The sequence below is a fragment of the Pagrus pagrus genome (assembly GCF_965226575.1).
Source record: "Pagrus pagrus genome assembly, chromosome: 14".
Taxonomy (NCBI): Eukaryota; Metazoa; Chordata; class Actinopteri; order Spariformes; family Sparidae; genus Pagrus; species Pagrus pagrus.
In genome coordinates this window covers 25,552,519-25,572,563 of record NC_140198.1, presented here as the reverse complement: position 1 = coordinate 25,572,563, position 20,045 = coordinate 25,552,519, and the positions used below count along the sequence as shown (strand labels likewise).

General features: G+C 39.4%; 2 protein-coding genes across 2 annotated transcripts; both read left to right on the top strand.

The window, feature by feature from the left end:
* Positions 1-281: 281 nt before the first annotated feature.
* LOC311269082 (uncharacterized protein) lies at positions 282-14,768 on the top strand (the record flags this gene model as incomplete). Its single annotated transcript, XM_084373062.1, has 19 exons — positions 282-380; positions 587-834; positions 923-1,071; positions 1,327-1,455; positions 1,589-1,750; positions 1,871-2,000; positions 2,088-2,221; positions 2,325-2,484; positions 2,599-2,702; positions 2,796-2,904; positions 9,473-9,712; positions 9,798-9,946; positions 10,950-11,078; positions 12,038-12,199; positions 12,372-12,612; positions 12,749-12,882; positions 12,973-13,135; positions 13,241-13,344; positions 14,030-14,768. The coding sequence occupies 19 exons, from the start codon at positions 282-284 to the stop codon at positions 14,125-14,127; spliced, it is 2,844 nt and encodes a 947-aa protein (XP_084229188.1). The 3' UTR covers positions 14,128-14,768.
* A 1,674-nt stretch (positions 14,769-16,442) lies between these two features.
* LOC311269506 (collagenase 3-like) lies at positions 16,443-19,710 on the top strand. Its single transcript, XM_084373690.1, has 10 exons — positions 16,443-16,544; positions 16,717-16,958; positions 17,043-17,191; positions 17,955-18,083; positions 18,284-18,445; positions 18,535-18,664; positions 18,762-18,895; positions 18,974-19,133; positions 19,221-19,324; positions 19,426-19,710. The coding sequence occupies exons 1-10, from the start codon at positions 16,446-16,448 to the stop codon at positions 19,533-19,535; spliced, it is 1,419 nt and encodes a 472-aa protein (XP_084229816.1). The 5' UTR covers positions 16,443-16,445; the 3' UTR covers positions 19,536-19,710.
* The last annotated feature ends 335 nt before the right edge of the window (positions 19,711-20,045 follow it).

The window sequence follows — 20,045 nt, the reverse complement described above, 5'->3', positions numbered from 1 at the left end:
ATATAAGTATTACTATTTTAGTAGAGGTAGAGGTAGATTCATGAGGTTGTCTTCCCAGGCATATTCTGTAACTGTAATAACCCCCTCCTGTGTCACGTCATCATACTGACAGTGTCTCATTTTGGAAAACTTTTTGTTGAATGAGCAATCGGAGCCCAACTTCCTCTCTTATCATTAAAAGGAATATTGAGTCATTGAGTGGAGGAGGATATTTCAAAACAAGCCCCGTCCTCAGCCTATATAACAGCTGCCTACAGCACAGAAGTTGCATTCGACGAAACATGAAGACTTTCAATCTGAGCGTTCTACTAAGCCTGGCAGTCGCAGTTTACTGCGTGCCAATACAGCAGGTTACTGTGCAGGATGAACAGTTTGCAGAGGTATGTAGGCTTGTTTTGCCTTGCATGCATGTATTCTCACTACTTTGCAAGTGCATGTGGAACTCTGTTGTTCTGTCGCTGCAAACACAGGGACAAATGAAGTAGCTTTATCTCTGCATATTAACAAACACATCCCTTTTTCCTACAAATATTATGTACGTTCTGCAGCTGACACATTTTTAAGTATTCATTGTTCTTTCTTACAGAGCTACCTGAGAAAATTCTTCAACCTAACAGACGAGACCGGCCCGACAATCAGACAGGGTATGAGCCCGCTGATCAGGAAGCTGAGTGAGATGCAGACATTCTTTGGTCTCCAGGTCACCGGGACTCTGGATGGAGACACCTTGGAGGTGATGAAGAAACCCCGCTGCGGCGTTCCAGACGGCCACATCGGCGAGTTCTCCACATTTCCAAATGGCCCCAAGTGGCAGAAAAGCAGCCTGACATACAGGTGAACAATCTCAAGAGAGAAAGCGTGTGAGAGAAACTTCCTTTAAGTAATGCATGTAATTATTGTAGTATATTTTTCTGTCCTACAGGATAGAGAACTACACACCTGACATGTCTGTGGCAGAGGTGGATGACTCCATAGAGAAAGCTCTGCAGGTCTGGGCCAAAGTCACTCCTCTCAGATTCACAAGAATCTACAGCGGCACCGCTGACATCATGATCTCCTTCGGCCGCCTATGTGAGTACACAATAACTTTTCCTGTCTGTCCCAGTTATATACTCTCCCTGTGCTCAGTTTATTAGTTGTGCCATCTCAGCTTTAACTTCATGTGTTTTCTGTGCCTTGAATCTCGTCGGACAGCTGATCAGTCGCAGCACTCAGATTTATTCTGTAAACCCAGCTCTGATTTGCTGCTTTTAACACAATTCCAGTCAATGGCTTGTCTCTCTGTTTGGTTTACAACCCCTGACATGAATATGTTCTTGCTAACAGATCATGGTGATTACTACCCCTTTGATGGCCCTGGTCAGACTCTTGCTCATGCCTTCGCCCCAGCCCCAGGCATTGGAGGAGATGCTCATTTTGACGACGATGAGAACTTCACTTTCCGCTCAAATACTGGTCAGTTTGTTATTTATGCTCTGCGTAGTGTCTCTTTTACTTACCGTACTTACGATTGTGTCAGTGTATGTTTTGACATGATATACACTGTACATGGAGAGGAACTGTAAGTGACCTTGTGTTTTTGCTGTAGGCTACGTCCTCTTCATTGTGGCTGCCCATGAGTTTGGCCACTCCCTGGGTTTGTCTCACTCTGATGATCCTGGTGCTCTCATGTACCCTATGTACTCATACAGAAACCCTGACTCCTTCGTTCTGCCCCGGGATGATGTCAACGGCATCCAGTCTCTCTATGGTTAGTGCTACCTTTCAGTTTATTGATGCCTGATTGCAAAAACAGCACTTGACCTAAATCCTTGAAAAAAAAAGAAACTCCTCCACAATCTTTGATGATGTCACTTTGTTTCACCTCCAGGTCCAAACCCTGACACGGATCCTGTTCAGCCTGATCCTGAGCCCCCCACCACCCCTGATGCCTGTGACTCAACCATGGTTCTGGACGCTGTTGCCACCCTGCGAGGAGAAATGCTCTTCTTCAAGGACAGGTATTGTAGACATACAGTGGAACGCTCAAATATCTGAAACATCTGGAGCTGATTTATAAACTTCTATCTGTTCTTGTGTGTTCTCAGCTTCTTCTGGCGTAGGTACCCTCAGAGCAGTACACCTCAGCAGATTCTCATCACAAACTTCTGGCCCAATGCCCCCAGCAACATCGATGCTGCTTATGAAAGCCAACAACTAGACAGTGTCCTACTCTTTAAAGGTGATGTGTTTGTTCTCTGCATTTACCTAACGTGCCAAATCTGACCACATTATTACCTCAACATGCATATACTTAAAAAAAATTTCCTTTCATCTCTATCCAGGTCGTAAAGTGTGGGCTTTCAGTGGCTATGATCTTGTAAGTGGCTATCCTAAACCACTCTCCAGCCTTGGGCTGCCCAAAACCATAAAGAAAGTGGATGCGGCCCTCTATGATGCCCGCTCTGGCAAGACTCTGTTCTTCGTTGGCAACAATTACTACAGGTGTGTTCAAATAACGTGATGTAACATAAATCTGATATTGATAATAATAATGATAGAAAAGATGTTGGTTGACAAGATGGTGAATCAGTCTAAGTACTGTCTGTGTTTCTTCAGTTATGATGAGGCCAGAAAGACCATGGACCAGGGGTTCCCCAAGCCAGTGGATCAGACCTTCTCCGGCATGACCGGCAAGGTGACTGCAGCTTTGCAGTACAGAGGTGAGTAACATTTTAAGATCATTAGATCAAGTCAAGACGACTGAAATGAGAAAAAGTCTGCGCAGAAACTAACACTGAGCCTCTGTTCTGCAGGTTACACCTACATCTACAGTGGACCCTACATGTTTGAGTACAGCCTGAGGACAGGGAGGTTGTTCCGTGCGCTGAGGAACAGCTACTTCCTGCGCTGCACTAACTTCTAGTTTACTAGCTAAGCTGCTCATGAAGCCATTTTGAATTAGATGAAGACACCAGCATTTAAATTATTTAATAATATATGATGACATTTTTATACACTTAGGAGGTATATACTGGTTAAATGGCCTTCCTGAGAACAGCACCTTATGTTTTTAAATCATGTGTTTTTATTATTTTTTTTATGTCAGCCATTGCTATTTTAAGTGAATACAATTCTATTTAATCATATTTTATTTATATCATATTAGTTGTTTAATTATTGCTTTTGCTGTTTGTTTTACTTTTTAACTTGTGTTTCATGAAGTTTAGCTGTGAAATTCGGAACATGTTACATAAATTAATTCACACATTGTTACAATTAATTGTACATGTCTACATAGATTTGTACACCACTGTGACAAAACTTCTGAATGTATGTATGCTCAAAAACATGTGAAAAGAAATTGACAATATGAATTAGCAAATAAAAATTGTCTAAGAAAATGTGTATGTTTTGCTGTTATTTTGCAAATGAAGATAATGTCCATGATAGTGCTTTTGCGTTTTCTCAATACTTTTTGTCTCAAAGTTATTTTTTAGCAATAAAAATCTGACAAACATCTTATCTTTAACTCTGTTATAAACAAAATTCGAATTAAGTGGAAGAATGAACTGCAGGTTACCGTTTTGTGTGATTTCTGGATGCTGTTAACTCTTCCTCCAGCCATGCTAAATCAACCTTATACAAATCACAGTACTCTAAAGAACCAATTTCAGCACTGCCAGACTTGCCAAAGTTTATAAGCAGACTGGATGAGGAATGAAAAAGATGTTCCCAGACCCTCTGTGACCTGACCCACATCTTCTGTTAATGCTTCTTGGAATCATTTTTTTGATACAATTTCCAAAATTTTAGAAAATCTGTCCCCACTTATAGATCTATATTTGGTAAACCTCCAGATGAAGTCACCACAGCAGCCTTCGGAAAAATGTTCTTTTGTGGAAATCACCCTCGCCACCCTCATTTAAAGTCTGGTTGCAAGATACTCAAAATACAAACTTAATTTTACAACTTTGCTTTTTGCTTTGTTCACTCATACGAATTGCTAATTACTCTCATTATTAAGCTTTCTGTGATTACGTAATTTAAAGTAATTTAATTTAAATGTATTAACTCACATTGTGCATTTTTACTCCATTATCCTTCCGGCTACTCACTCAGGAAAGTGTGTATGCACTGATAACTCTTCGTAAAAATGGAAAAAGGAAATAACTGATTGTTTTATGCTTGCACTATGTATCATCATTTTGTTCTATTAAATTATATTATATTATTATTATATTTTTTTAAAACATGTATGCATTATAAAAAGTTTACTTGAAGGAACAACATTACCATGTAAGAAACATAGGAACATATTTAACTTTTAATGCTTTACAGAACCATGCACACCCTGATACTTAATTATACGAAATAGAGGTATAATGTTTACCATGTTCAGCATCTTAGTTGAGCATGTTAGCGCTCTGACAGTTGCTGATTTGCACTAAACAGAAAACAAAGCAGAGGTAGTTTAGTTTTGCAGGTATTGAGTCATGAACAAAAGTACTGAACAAATTAAAGTGTTGACCAGATGATGGTGCCAGATTAAAAGGGAACGGGAATGTCTGTACCAAGCATCATGGCAATAATAATTGTTGAGCCCTTTCACTCTCAACAACAAATGTGAACCTCATGGTGGCGTTAGAGGAAAAGTCATGAGATCATCAAGTCACAGGTTATATCGGCTCGGAACCACAAAAATCTATACAAAATTCTATATCAATTCATCCTGTAGATGTTGAGATATTTGACTGGATAGCTGACAATTTCATGGCAGTCCAGTCAGAAGACCAGCTGACCTACTGGCTGACATTGCCATCCATATAAAGCCATGCAGGTTACTTATTTATGTCTCATTAAGGGTGCTGAACTGAACTCCTGTTGTACAAATTGTTATATTCTGTGCAGCCACAGTATGTGATAGCAGCTGTTTGACAATGCAGTGACACTTATACGCTATATTTTTAACCTTTTTTGCACTTTACATTGCCTCAGAGAGCCGCTGAAAGTCTGACTCAAATAGCTGATCTGTGGCGTAATTCAGTGTGCAGCAGGCACAGCTGTGCTTGTGTGTAGGAATACGGAAGTTGGATGGTTGAGGGAATGTAGTGCCAAAGGAAAGGGATGTCTGAGGGCAATGTAACATTTTCAAAATAAAGCGTACACTTTAATGGATGGATATTTTTTTGAGGTGCGCCCTGTTTCAGGTGGCTGAAATACATAGCTGCTGGTACCGTTTACAGTAGTTCAATGCTCTGCTTGCCTGTCTGTGCTATGCACTGTTTCTCCACACACACAGAGAGCTGACGGTCATCAACTGCAAGCACAAACACTGACTAGCGATAAGCATGGGCATAGCCAGCTTTGAGGTCACTGAGGTCCAGACCTTGTTAATTAATATGTTAATATAGACCTAGGCCTATATTATATTATACATACTGTATATTATACATATATTTCATGCATCAAAGCATAAACTTAACTTAATACAATATGATAATAATGAAATAATTCATTCACACTTGAGAGATACAAACTAGGAATATTGTTCTGGTGTGTATCTGTTATTTTATCTAACCAGGAGATGATGATGTCGGTCACCTCAACTCTAAGTAGTTATTTTGATCACTACCTTTACTTCTACTTGAGTAGGCCTACTTGTTTTTGCAAAGTAACAGTACGTGAGGACAGTTTTGGCAACTCTGCCCACCTCTTTCCACACTGTCTCTGCATATTAAACTGACAACTCTCAATAAGACAGCTAACTGTGTGGGAGAGACCAGAAGAAGAACAGAGAGGTGGAGAAACCTGGACATGGATTTTATTCCCCGCTAAAGAATAAAACAACAGAAACGGCTATTAACAAATAACAGCTCCATAAAAAGAAATACAAATAAAAAAGACTGGAGCTATCACTTTAAGGTTAGGGTAAGCGTTAGGCACATAGTGGTTGTGGTTCCAGGGAATTAATGTCAACGTAGTCACATAAGTAAGATTGCATGTACAGAAGGTGTGAGTGTGTGTGGGTCTGTTTTTGCACTGTGTTGCATTAACCACAATTACAGCATCACTTTACCTAATTATGCAAACTCACTAATAACCTGTGAGTCATCACATTAAACAAAGGTGCTGTTTGCTGCCTGTGGAACAATCGTGTGCATCTGATAGAGCCACACAGTAAAATAGACAATGATGTCTATTTTACTGACAGTCAACAAGCTTACTGTCAACTGTCAACCAGACACTGACATGTAGCTTCTGCCGTCAGTCTGGGTCATATCATTGTTTTCAACTGTGTAACAAGCAAATTTGTTTGTTTTAGCTGAAAACTGAAACTGAAAAAATAGGCTAATGATTATTTCCTGCAAAATCCGTCAATGTCATGGTAAGTAGATGATTACCAAGTAACATTTCTGAAATTTCTTTGAAATTACCCCCCAATCACCGCAATAATTACCTCAAAATGTATTGAACACTACCCCAAAATGATAAAGCAATAGTATTCTGCTATTTTTCATACAAGCAGTTAATTCTGCAGTTAATAGCTGGGAATTTCTTTAAAACATTTCCAGGAAACTTCCAACTGGTTTCTACTTAAATTCTGATGATCATGCCATTTTAATTTCCAACTTGTTTCTGTCTAACTTCCCCTCAGCAGGCCACTGAATTGAACTGAGTTGTTGCAGCTTAATTTCCAAGTAGTTACTCCTCAGTTGCGGATCCACACCAACAGTGAGTCGCATCTTCCACCCACGTTTTGTGGAAATCTGTTCAGTAGTTTTTGTGTAATCCTGCTGACAAACCAACCAACAAATAAACAGACACAGGTGAAAACATAACCTCCAGGTGATGGCAATTATTATAATGCATCCACAAAAATATGTACCAAATTTCATTGCAATAAATCGAACAATTGTTGAGATATTTCAGTCTGGACCAGCTGACTGAGCAACAGGCAAACATTGCCCTCTAAAGAGCCATGGTGCTAGAATGGCCGAAAATACTGACTGTAGAAGCTTTAACATTCAACTGAGAGCTTTTCTAATATAAACAGGGAGGAAGAGTCTCCGAGGGGGTTTCTCCAACCACCAACAGCTAAAAATGTGCCTTAGGAAACAGCCATGCTGATTCTTGCATGTAATCAAGCTGTCTTACCCAAGACAAGATCAGTGAGGAATTTGTTGTGGTAAAATCTGACTGCAAATTCATTTAGATCTGAAAGCATCAATGCTGCCGGTTATAACACACGAAAAACAGTTTAACTCAAAAGAGCTAACTTTTACTGGGACATCAAACGTGACATGAATGTTTGCTTTAAGCAACATTATGTACGAAATAAAAGAGGTAACGTATTCTATGTTCCGTCCTGGATACAGAGAGGATTGTTATTCATTTATCAAAAATCAAATAAAAAATCAAATTGTGCGTTTTCTGTTGATTTGATGTGACAAATTGTGTAAAGAGCAAATGTTTTGAAAATGCTTTAAGAGTCTTTTTCACATTGGTCAAAAATACCATTTAATATTTCACTTTTAAAATGGTATTTTTATATGCAGCACAGTCATCTCGCTCAATTGGTCACAGAGTTTACATTTTGGAGCAGTATACAAAAACATACACTATATGGCCAGAGGTCAGTGGACACCTGTGCTAATTATTGAGTTCAGGTGTTTCGGTCACTATAGCAGCTGGATAATGTCTGGTCACCATAGAGGAGACTGAAATTTTTCACTGAAGCATGAATTGAAACATTGCACAGCTATTTCATTTCCATCGGGCAACACTCATCAAAGGTGTCGATCGCCCTGCCATAAATCAGGCTTAGGAGCAACGATAGCTCAGACACAAAGTGGTAGACCACACAAACTCACAGAATGAGGCCAATGAGTGCTAAAAAACGGTTATCATCTTTGCATCACTTGCTACGGAGTTTCCAAACTGTCTCTGGGAGCAACAGCACCAAGTGAACTGTGAATCTGGAGCTTCATGAAATGGGTTTTCCTCGCAGAGCAGTTGCATGAAAGCCTCACATCGCCATGTGTAATGCCAAGCGCCTGCTGGAGTGGTGTGAAGCCAACTGTTACTGGACTCTGGAGAAGTGGAAACACATTCTTTGAGTGATGAATCCCGCTTCACTATCTATCAGTCTGATGAACAAACCTGGCTTTACTGCCAGGAGAACGCAACCTGCCGAAATGTACTGTATAGTTTGGTGGAGGAGGGATAATGCTCTGAGGCTGTTTTTCAAGGTTTGGGCCCAGCCCCTTATTTACAGTAATGGGTCTCTTTAATGTGACAGAATATGAATTAGCCGGCAGAACACTTTAGCCGATTACACTTTTGGCATCAGTTTAAGGACGGCTTTTTGCTGTTCCAGCATGACTGTACCCCTGTGCACAAAGCAAGGTCCATATAAAACATATATGGTTAGACGAGTTTGGTGTGGAGGAGCCACACGGAAAAACTTATTGAACACCTATGGATGGAATTAAAACACTGATTTCACACCAGGCCTTCTCAACCAGCATTGGTGCTTGACCTCACAAGTGCTCTTTTGTCTGAATGGACATAAATTCCCAAGAAAACACTTAAAACATAGTCTTGTGGAAAGCAATCCCAGAAGAGTAGCAGCTTTTATAGCCTCAAAGTTAGGGTCCAACATATTAATGACCATCATTTTAAATTGAGATGTCCAACAGGCTCACATACATAGGTGTACCAGTTGAGGCGTCCTCTGACTTAAACGATATAGATGTGGCTTTTCTGTTGCAGCACTTTAATCCACACTGTCTGCACTTACCAGTGTTGGTCAATTTACCTGAGGCACAAGTTGCACAAGGAAGACAGTGCTGCTCCTCCCTGTGTCCGACTTATAAACTTAAATGATGATCTGTGGTTACTACAATTACTGCGTAACACGTCAGAAGGACTTTTTTTCATGACACGACGCAGCTTGTCTGTGCTCGCCCACAAGACACGTCTGTCTTTTCAGTTGCAACAGTAGCCTGAGGGTTAGAGAAGACAATTTGTTAGTCAAGACCTCTGAATCCAGGCAGCGTTAAGATCCGAAGTACAATTTCAGAATATAAATCCCAAGATAATCCAATCTTCTCCTGTCACCCAAACATTGAATAATTCTTGAGACAGTGACTCAAGAAGGTAGTTGCTCAACGTGCCCAATTTGCAATGCATCCACTCTTCAGCCTATATAACAGCTGACTCCAGCACAGAGACACAAATCGCGTTCAACGACGAAGCATGAGGTCTTGCGGTCTGTGCATGGTACTGAGCTTGGCAGTTGCAGTTTACTGCGTGCCAGTATCAAAAGTTACTAGGCAAGATGAGAATTTTGCAGAGGTATGAATGTTTTTTTTTCTTTTGCTCTGACTTGCATGTGTTGTCGTTATTTTGCCTTTTGAGATATTTTGAGTATGTATTTTGTAAACTTTCATCAATCCTAGCTATTAAATTCTCACCTTCTTAAACAGAGCTACCTGAAGAAATTCTTCAACCTAACAGAGGAGGCTACTCTCAGACGGGGGATCAGCCAGATGACCGAGAAGCTGAGAGAGATGCAGAGATTCTTTGGTCTCGAGATCACCGGGAAGCCGGATGCTGACACCTTGGAGATGATGAAGAAGCCCCGCTGTGGCAATCCAGACACCAAAACAGCTAGTTACTCCATATTTGGAGAAAGTGACAAGTGGCAGAAAAACAGCCTCACCTACAGGTGAATGATCTAAATAGAGAAAGACTGTGAAAGAGTAATTGCAGTATACCTAATATATTCTTGATTCTTTTTTTCTGTCCTACAGGATAGTGAACTACACACCCGACTTGCCTGTGTCAGAGGTGGATTACTCCATAGAGAAAGCTCTGCAGGTTTGGGCCAAAGTCACTCCTCTCAGATTCACAAGAATCAACAGCGGCACTGCTGACATCATGATCTCCTTTGGCCGCCTATGTGAGTACACAATAACTGTCAGAATAGTCACCTGTCAGGTGGAATAAGTACTCATAACGTTCAAGTTAAAGTAAATGTAGAAATACCACGATCTAAAAATACTCCATTAAAAGTCCTACATTGCAGAAGTATGAAGGCCACAAGTGTCACGTAAATAGTAAAAAAGCATTTAACTAATTGTGCAATAAATATAGGCATTAATAAATTAGTTTACAAATTAATTTATTAATTGTACAACCCCATTCATTAATTGAATGTTAAATGTTGTTTTCGTAAATCTCTTTTTTAATTTGATCTTTTTATTGATGAATTAATGTTTCATTTGTTAATTCTATTCATAATTCCTCTTTGAATTGCCCATTAAAATATCAAATTCTGAATTACTTTCTAATTTAATCTATTTATTAATAGATTGAAACATTTTTTTTTTATTATTTCTGAATGCCTTTTTTAATTGTACAATTAGCTTTATTACTATTTCCGTGACACTTGTGGTCCTCCATACAGAAGTAGGCCTCATTATATTATATTATAGACTTAGACTTAGACTTAGACAGACTTTATTGTCATTCAGTGTGCAACAAGTGAACACAGAACGAAATTTTGTTTCAGAGGCTCTGCCTAGAATTCAAATATGAAAGTATATCAAAAAATTACCACAAGAATAATAAATATCAAAAACAGAAACATACTGAAAGTGCAAATTATTGAAAGTGACATTGTTGAGTTAGGTAGTGCTATAATAATTTTATTATATTATATTATATTATATTATATTATATTATATTATATTATATTAAAGCAGAATTTTAATATAGGTATTGTAGCTTACTTGGGCATTCCCCTAGTTTTGCATGTTTTTTGTTATGTAGGTTGGGCTGTCCTGTAAGGAATTTACCACCACAAGCTTATACTATAAAATAAAAGTAGATTAGCTCAGGTCAGAAAGTAGATTTAATTTTCTAGTTTTTAGCCCATGACACAAAAATGTTCCTTCTAACAGCACATGGTGATCGTTTCCCATTTGATGGCCCTGATGGCACCCTTGCTCATGCCTTCTCCCCATCCTCTGGCATCGGAGGAGATGCTCATTTTGATGACGATGAGAACTTCACTTCAAAGTCAGACAGAGGTGAGTTTGTTACTTATGCTCAGCATGGGACAATAGTGGTAACTAAGAACCATTAGCCAAGCATTATTAAGGCACTTGAGAATTTCCATTGTGTGCTACTTATACTTCCACTTCATTGTGTTTCAGAGAGTTATTGTACATTTTACTACAATACTTTTGTTTACGGTAGTTACTAGTACTACAAGTATTACTACTACTTTTCAGATTTAGATTTTACATAAGAAATATGAGAAGCATATAAAATACAACATGATTAGAATAATTCTTCTTTCTTATTTTTCTTTTTTCGCTTCCTAATTCAAACTTTATTTTTCCAGGAGAAATCTCTCTCTATATATATATAACATAAGAAAAGCAAGACTTATAGGGAACCAATCTAATAAAAAAAGGATTACAAAGCAAAACAGAAAGGTCCAAACTGACCACGCATTTGTGTAACAATATTCTTCTTTTCCCTCCCATTAATCATCTTACAATAACTCATCACATGTATGGCCAGCCTATGTAGTACCCTCATGAACCACAGGTCTAAACTAGCTAACTGTATATAATTATTAAAAACTGTCATGTTTTAACTTTGATCTGCCAAACACTGAATTAGCAACCTAGCAAGTGTCACTGAAAGCGAGCATGTCCTTAATTATGCATAACTTGCCATTGACAGAGAAATTAACTAAAGATACCAAAACCTTTTTTTTTTTTTGACCAGAATGTAAACATGTTATTTCTGCCGGAAAGGCTGGGCAATTAGAGGGAGGGTCTTACAGGGATTGACTTGCTTTTGAAGCCAGCCTCAAGTGGCCATTCAAAGGTAGCGCAGGGCTTGGCACTTAGGTATTGGCTTCATATTTCAGCCTGAAATTAGCTAAAATGAACCCCACTGTTTGTATTTTGACATGAAACATGAAACAATGAAATATATTGATTATCTTTAAGGAGTGTATCTGTATCTTCTATAGGCATCAACCTCTTCATTGTGGCTGCCCATGAATTTGGCCACTCCCTGGGTTTGGATCACTCTCGAGATCGCAGGGCTCTCATGTTCCCTACGTACTCATACCGAAACCCTGACACCTTCGATCTGCCCCAGGATGACGTCAACGGCATCCAGTCTCTCTATGGTTAGAACTACCTTTCAGTTCAATAATTAATGTTTGTACAAACAGCACTTGACATATATCTTGGACAAACTCTTGCACAATCCTTATTAGTGCTACTCAACTGTTTAGGATTTGGTGCAATTGAATGCAGGGGTTTCTAAAGACTTGATGTCTCATTGCGTTTAACCTCCAGGTTCAAACCCTGATAAAGACACTGTTCAGCCTGAAACTCAGCCCCCCACCACCACCACCACCACCACCACTACCACCACCAAAACCCCCACCAAAACCACCACCGATACTGCCACCAAAACCACCACCATCACCCCCACCCCCACCCCCACCACCACCACCACTCCCGATGTCTGTGATCCAACCATGGCCTGGGACGCTGTTACCACCCTGCGAGGAGAAATGCTCTTCTTCAAGGGGAGGTATTGTAGACATACAGTGGGACACTCAAATATCTGACAGACAGACAGACTTACATACAGTAGAGCGCTAACACATCTGAATACAAAGTCACCTTATAGTAACTTACAAAATGGCTACGTTGGTTTGTGTTCTCAGCTTCGTCTGTGCCAAGAACCCTCAGAGCAATACATTTAAGAAAAGTCTCATCGCAGAAACTTGGCCCAATGCCCCCATCAAAGTCAACGCTGCTTATGAAAACCCAAAGTCAGGCAGAATCCTTCTCTTTAAAGGTATGTGTCCTCCTCAACTCCCAGAGGCTCCATTTCAAAACTTACCAACTGTAAGCTTTTATTTTTTTTTTTAACTCTTCCTTCCTGCAGGTCGCAGAGTGTGGGCCTATTCTGACGATGGCCTTGTACGTGGTTATCCTAAAAGAATAAGAAAGAGGTTTCGTCTGCCAAGAAGCGTGAGGAAAATTGATGCGGCCCTTCATGACGAGGAATATGGCAAGACTCTGTTCTTTGTGGGCGACTCCTACTACAGGTGTGTTCAGAGTATATGTTACTTTCTCATTTCAATAAGCCAATGAGCTGTTCTTTACCTTATACCCTCATAAAATGTATCTAATTACTGTCTGTGTTTCTTCAGTTATGATGAGGAAAGAAGGACTATGGACCAGGGATTCCCCCAGCGGGTGGATCAGACCTTCCCTAACCTGACCGGCAAGGTGACTGCAGCTGTCCTGTACGACGGTGAGTAACATTTAAAGCTGACTTGAGATCTGAGCCAAGACAGTGACATTTGTAACATTAAGGGAAAAGCAGTTATGGGCTTTCTTATTGAGAGTTGACTGAGAGTTATTGAGAGAAGATCAACACCTCTCACATCGTGTCTGGCCATTAAAATCATACCTACAGTGAGACAGTTAGCTTAGTTTAGCATTAAGACTGGAAATGGGAGAACAAGCTAGCCTAACTCTGTTCAGAGGTAACAAAATCTGCCTTCCAGCTCCTCTAAAGGTCACTGATTAGCACATTACATCTCATTTGTTTTATCTATACTAAAGTTTAAACACAACAAGGTGTTGTGTGCCGGACCATTTCTTGGCCTAACACAGTAACTTCCTGCAATGTCTGCTGGTTGCTTGTAAATTAGTGATGGTGAATTAATTAGTGAGCTCTAGAGGTACTAGTCAGGAGATTTTGTTACCATTTGACAGAGCTAGACCTGCCTTTAAGCTAAACTAAGCTAAGCTAAGCTAAGCAAAGTTAAGCTAAGCCAAGATAACCATCTCCTGGCTCCAGCTTCCTATTCAACAGCCAGATATGAGAGTGGTATCAATCTTCTCATCTCAAAAAGTAAATAAGTGTACTTTACAAAATGTTGGACTATTCATTAAGCTAGTACAGAAACTAACATTGAGCCTCTGTTCTGCAGGTGTTATCTCCCTCTACAGTAGAGCCGAAGTGTTTAAGTACGACATGAAGACAGGGAGTGACTCTTCGGACAGCTACAACTACTACTACTACTACTAGACCAGTTCACTAATTAAGATGTTCATGTTGCCATGACAATGGCAATGACATTCATGACAATGAATTAACATTAATGTACATTTTAAGTATTTCTCATATTTCAAATATTATATTTGTAATATTTAATTATATCAAATGTATTCACAGCTGTAAACATTCAGAGTACATAAATATTAAGTGATATTGTTCATATGGTCTACATATTTGTCATACGTGTGTATGTCCACATTAATGCTGTGTATGAGACTTTTCAGCCAATCTGGAAAATGGGCAAATGGGATAAAAGGCTCAATCTGAGGGGGTTCTACTTCCTGATGATGCCTCTGATTAATGAACAATTCACTTGGTCAAAATATACATTAAACTGTAAAGCAATTCATCAGCATGTGTATAATTGGACAATATAAGGATTAACCTCTGACAAAGGCCTTGTAAATTAAAACATCAACATTAAATACATCAATGCAATAAATCAACTACTGTCATGGCTCTCAGGGTCCTCCACACTGCGTACATCATTCTATGTATGGCTTTAAAACTGTAAGAGGTGAAACATTTAAACAATGTATCGCACTCAATTTACACATTTGATTTTTCTTTCGCAAAATAATTTAATTTGGTGGCGATCAAAAAGTGTGCTGTTCTTGCCATTGCTGAAGTTCTTGCTTAAAGTACAATAAATAAATAATTGCTTTCTAAACCAGTCTGATGCTGTTTTGGGTGACATATAGAGTTGATTTGTAGTGAGTTAATACAGCGACACCTTGTATAACAGCCATATCTGTTATGCACATGCCCCCTGTGAACAAACCACATAAAAGAATGAAAGCACACACATTTAAAGCAACATTGTGTAACTTTTTATCTTAAAATAACAGCTTCAGAATCATTTTGATGGTACAGTGTCTTATAATGAAGTGAATGGTGTCTCTGTCTCAGCCACTCTGACCCCCATCACTTGTTTCTGCACTATGTGTCTTCAGTGATAGGGTAGGATCACAGTGTTACATACTGTACATGTTTACTTCAACATACAAGTTTTCAACACCTAACATTGTTATGATGTAATGAGCTTGGTTTGTTGTTAGCACCTACATTACATGTGACAATTTTACGGCGTACTCTCAAAAATGGACCAAAATTCTGTCTCTTAATCAAAAGTGAATGAAGAATTTGTAAACTTCTATCAGCAGCATTTGTGCTAAATTAAGACACATCAATCTTCAAATCATTTTCCAATATAACATAGCAGCAAATTACACACATAGCAAACCCCAAACTGATATGAGCTCATCAATTATACTTTACTATAAATGACTATCAACAGCAAAGTCCAGTATAAATATCAAAAGTCTTTGTTACGAGTGGCGTCTTTGAGCAGAACCAAGAGCTGAACCCTGCTCCTCTGTCTCCCTGCTGAGATGCATGCAGTGCCTCAAGGTGCTCCCAGTCCAGTGTCAATAAGCAGCCTGGTCTCTGAGCTAGTGGGGCATCATGGGAACTGTAGTTTGTTTTCTGTTTCCACTGTTTTTTCACCTCAACAGTGTCAGTGGTAAAACAATGAGGTCCTTTGTTTGCAGAACAGCAGCCATAAATATAATGCAGAATAAATAACCATAATGTTATCACACAATCACCTGATATTTTTAGCTAGTGATGCCAACGTGATTAATGCTTACTCACAGCCATAAACTTAACTGATACAGCTGTTTAGCGGAAGTGTTTGATGAGTAACATTGTACAACATGATGATCTGTGGTGACTACGAATACTCCGTAAACATGTCAGAGGGACTTTTGTTCATGACATGATGCAGCTTGTCTGTGCTTGCTCACGAGACACGGGTCTTTTCAGTTGCAACATTAGCCTGAGGGTTAGAGAAGACTGAGAGGACAGAGATTTGTTAGTCGAGACCTCTGAATCCAGGCTGCATTAAAATCTAATGAGAATGTCAGAATCTAAATCAACCAAGATAATCTCAAGCAAGAGATGGGAAAAGAAACTGAAAATATGTTCAAAGCATGCCCTTCATATCATTTTTTTTATTTCCCTCTTAGCACCAAAAATATTGCTATTTGATTTTAAGATATGTTCCTGAATGGACTTATCATGTTATATACCATATTAGTTTCATCTTGTTGTTGTCAGCTGAGCAATCAAAGCCAATCTTCTCCTGTCACCCAAATATGGAAAAAATCTTGAGACAGTGACTCCAGAAGGTAGTTGCTCAACATGCCCCCTCCTCAATGCACACACTCCTCAGCCTATATAACAGCTGACTCCAGCACAGAGACACAAATCTCGTTCAACGACGCAGCATGAGGTCTTGCAGTCTGTGCATGGTACTGAGCTTGGCAGTTGCAGTTTACTGCGTACCAGTATCACAAGTTACTGTGCACGATGAGGGTTTTGCAGAGGTATGACTGTTTTGCTTTTGTTTGTTTGTTTTGTTGTTGTTTTTGTGCTTTGTTATGCATGTGTTCTCACTATTTTGTATCTTTATATTTATTCTGGAAACGTTTGTTGTTCCTCAAATTTCTAAAGATCACAGCCAACTCCTAGCTATTAAATTCTCACCTTCTTAAACAGAGCTACCTGAAGAAATTCTTCAACCTAACAGAGAAGACTACTATCGGACGGGGGATCAGCCCGGTGAGCAAGAAGCTGAGTGAGATGCAGAGATTCTTTGGTCTCCAGATCACTGGAATGCTAGACGCTGACACCTTGGAGATGATGAAGAAGCCCCGCTGTGGCGTTCCAGACGGCAACATCGCCCGTTTCTCCACGTTTGGAAATGGCCTCAAGTGGCAGAAAAACAGCCTCACCTACAGGTGAATGATCTCAAGAGAGAAAGAGTGAGGAAGTGCCATTGTAGGAAGACTAATATTATTCTTGACTTGTACCCTGTGTTGTAGGATAGAGAACTACACACCTGACATGTCTGTGTCGGAGGTGGATTACTCCATAGAGAAAGCTCTGCAGGTTTGGGCCAAAGTTACTCCTCTCAGATTCACAAGAATCTACAGCGGCACCGCTGACATCATGATCTCCTTCGGCCGCCTGTGTGAGTACACAATAACTGTCAGAATAGTCAACTGTCAGGTTGAATAAGTACTCATAACGTTCAAGTAAAAGTAAATGTAGAAATACCAGGATCTAAAAAAAAAAAGCACAAAGCACATACAAAGTATAATTAGCAAGGATATTATATTATATTATATTATGTTACATTATATTATTACTACTATACTATTTTAATGGAAGACGGAAATGGTATAAAATAAAAGTACTCAAGTAAAGTACAAGTACCCTGAAGTACAGAACTTTGTAAAATGTAACATCTCCTGGTACTGTATGCATAAATCAAGTAATGTACTTAAGTACAATTATGAGGTAATTTACTTGAATATCCACTACATTTTGGAGACAAACATTGTACATTTGTAATTAATTTGTTTAGACCAGCAATCTGACCTAAAAAAAAACAAAAAAACAAAAGAGCAACAACAAAGTGCAGTTACATAATGTCCAGTATATCAGTCAACATAACAAAGAGACACGATCATTCCAGTGCTGGCATGCCACAGCTTGCAGAAATTTTAGAGCCTGTTTTTCCCTTTCCCATTTTTAAGGGTTAGGAAGGTGTTGAAAAGGCTGTGTTTTATTAAACAAATGGAACGATGACATATTTGGGAAATCCAGTTCTGATTTTTTGTTTTCTTGCAAAAATACAGAAAGTGTAGGAGAGAACAACATTATGAAAGTACAGTTGTCAGAGCAAGTATTGTTTGTCTAGTTTCCTGACATGAATATGTTCTTGCTAACAGCACATGGTGATTATTACCCCTTTGATGGCCCTGATGGCACCCTTGCTCATGCCTTCTCCCCATCCTCTGGCATCGGAGGAGATGCTCATTTTGACGATGATGAAACCTTCACTTTACACTCAAACAGAGGTGAGTTTGTTTGTTTGCACACTGTCTTATTTAAGTAGCTTCATAGTCCTAATTTCAAAAAATATATAAAAATTGGAGAAAGGTGGAGCGTGGTGGAGCTCATTTAACTTTGCCATTAACTGGGAAATTAGCTATAAAGACACAAACTTATTTTGTTTTGTACCAGGCTATAAACACGAGTGTATCCGTATCTTCTATAGGCTACGTCCTCTTTATGGTGGCTGCCCATGAGTTCGGCCACTCCCTGGGTTTGTCACACTCTGATGATCCTGGTGCTCTCATGTACCCTACGTACTCATACAGAAACCCTGACACCTTTGTTCTGCCCCGGGATGATGTCAACGGCATCCAGTCTCTCTATGGTTAGTACTACCTTTGAGTTCATTATGTGTACAAACAGCAGTTGACCTAGTTTCTAAAGACTTAATGACTCATTTTGTTTTACCTCCAGGTCCAAACCCTGATAAGGATCCTGTTCAGCCTGGACCTGAGCCCCCAACCACCCCCGATGCCTGTGACTCAACCATGGTCCTGGATGCTGTCACCACCCTGCGAGGAGAAATGCTCTTCCTCAAGGACAGGTATCAGACAGGCTTACATACAGTAGAGTGCTAAAACATCTGAGTCCAAAGTCACCTAACAGTAACTCACAAAATGGCTATATCGGTTTGTGTTCAGCTTCTTCTGGCGTAGCTACCCTCAGAGCAATACACCTCAGCAGAGTCTCATCACAAACTTCTGGCCCAATGCCCCCAGCAACATCGACGCTGCTTATGAAAACCGACAGTCAGACAGGATCTTTCTCTTTAAAGGTATGTGTTCTACTTAACTCCCTGAGGCTCCATTTCAAAACTTGCCTAAATCAACTGTAAGCTTTTTCCTTCCTGCAGGTCGCAGAGTGTGGGCCTATTCTGGCTATAACCCTGTCCGTGGCTATCCTAAAAAACTTCACAGAATTGGTCTGCCGAGAGGCGTGAGGAAAATAGATGCAGCCTTTTACGACGTGGAATCTGGCAAGACTCTGTTCTTTGTGGGCGACTATTACTTCAGGTGTGTTCAGAGTATATGTTCATTTCTCATTTCAGTAGGCTAGTGAGCTGTACTTTACCTTATATCCTCATTGAATATATCTCACAGTTATGATGAGGCCAGAAGGACTATGGACCGAGGATTCCCAAAGCGGGTGGATCAGACCTTCTCCGGCCTGACTGGCAAGGTGACTGCAGCTTTCCAGTACAGAGGTGAGTAACATTTTAAGATGAACACTCGGCAAAAAATGAATGTGTACTTTCCAAAATGTTGAAGCTAGTACATAAACTAATACTGGGCCTCTGTTCTGCAGGTTTTACCTACATCTACAGTGGACCCTACATGTTTGAGTACAACCTGAGGACAGGGAGGTTGTTCCGTGTGCTGAGGAACAGATACTTTCTGCGTTGCACTAACTTCTAGACCAGTTTACTAGCTAAGCTGCTTATGAAGCCAGTGTGAATGAGAATGAATTTACATTAGTTTGTTAAAACTATACTTTTTAAATATGTGTATTATTCCAAATATTATATTTTCAATATTAAATTCTATCAAATGTATTTACAGCTGTAAACATATAGTGTTCAAAGTGTACAAATAAAATTTGATATTAGTTTTGTAGTCTACATATTGTCATATGTGTATGTATGTGTTGATGGTGTGTAAGAGACTTTTCAGCCAATCTTGGAATTGGATAGATTGGATAAAAGGTTCATCTGAAGGGATTCTAACATTAGGAACTTCCCGATGATGCCTCTGATTAGTGACGAATTCACTTTGTCAAAAAATACATGAAACTATTAAGCAATTCATCAATATATGATTAATTAGACAATATTAGCAGGATTAACCTCTTCTTAAGGCCTTATAAATAAATACAATAAATATTACATCAATGCAGAAATTGGATGGGAATCCAAGTATGGGAATGAA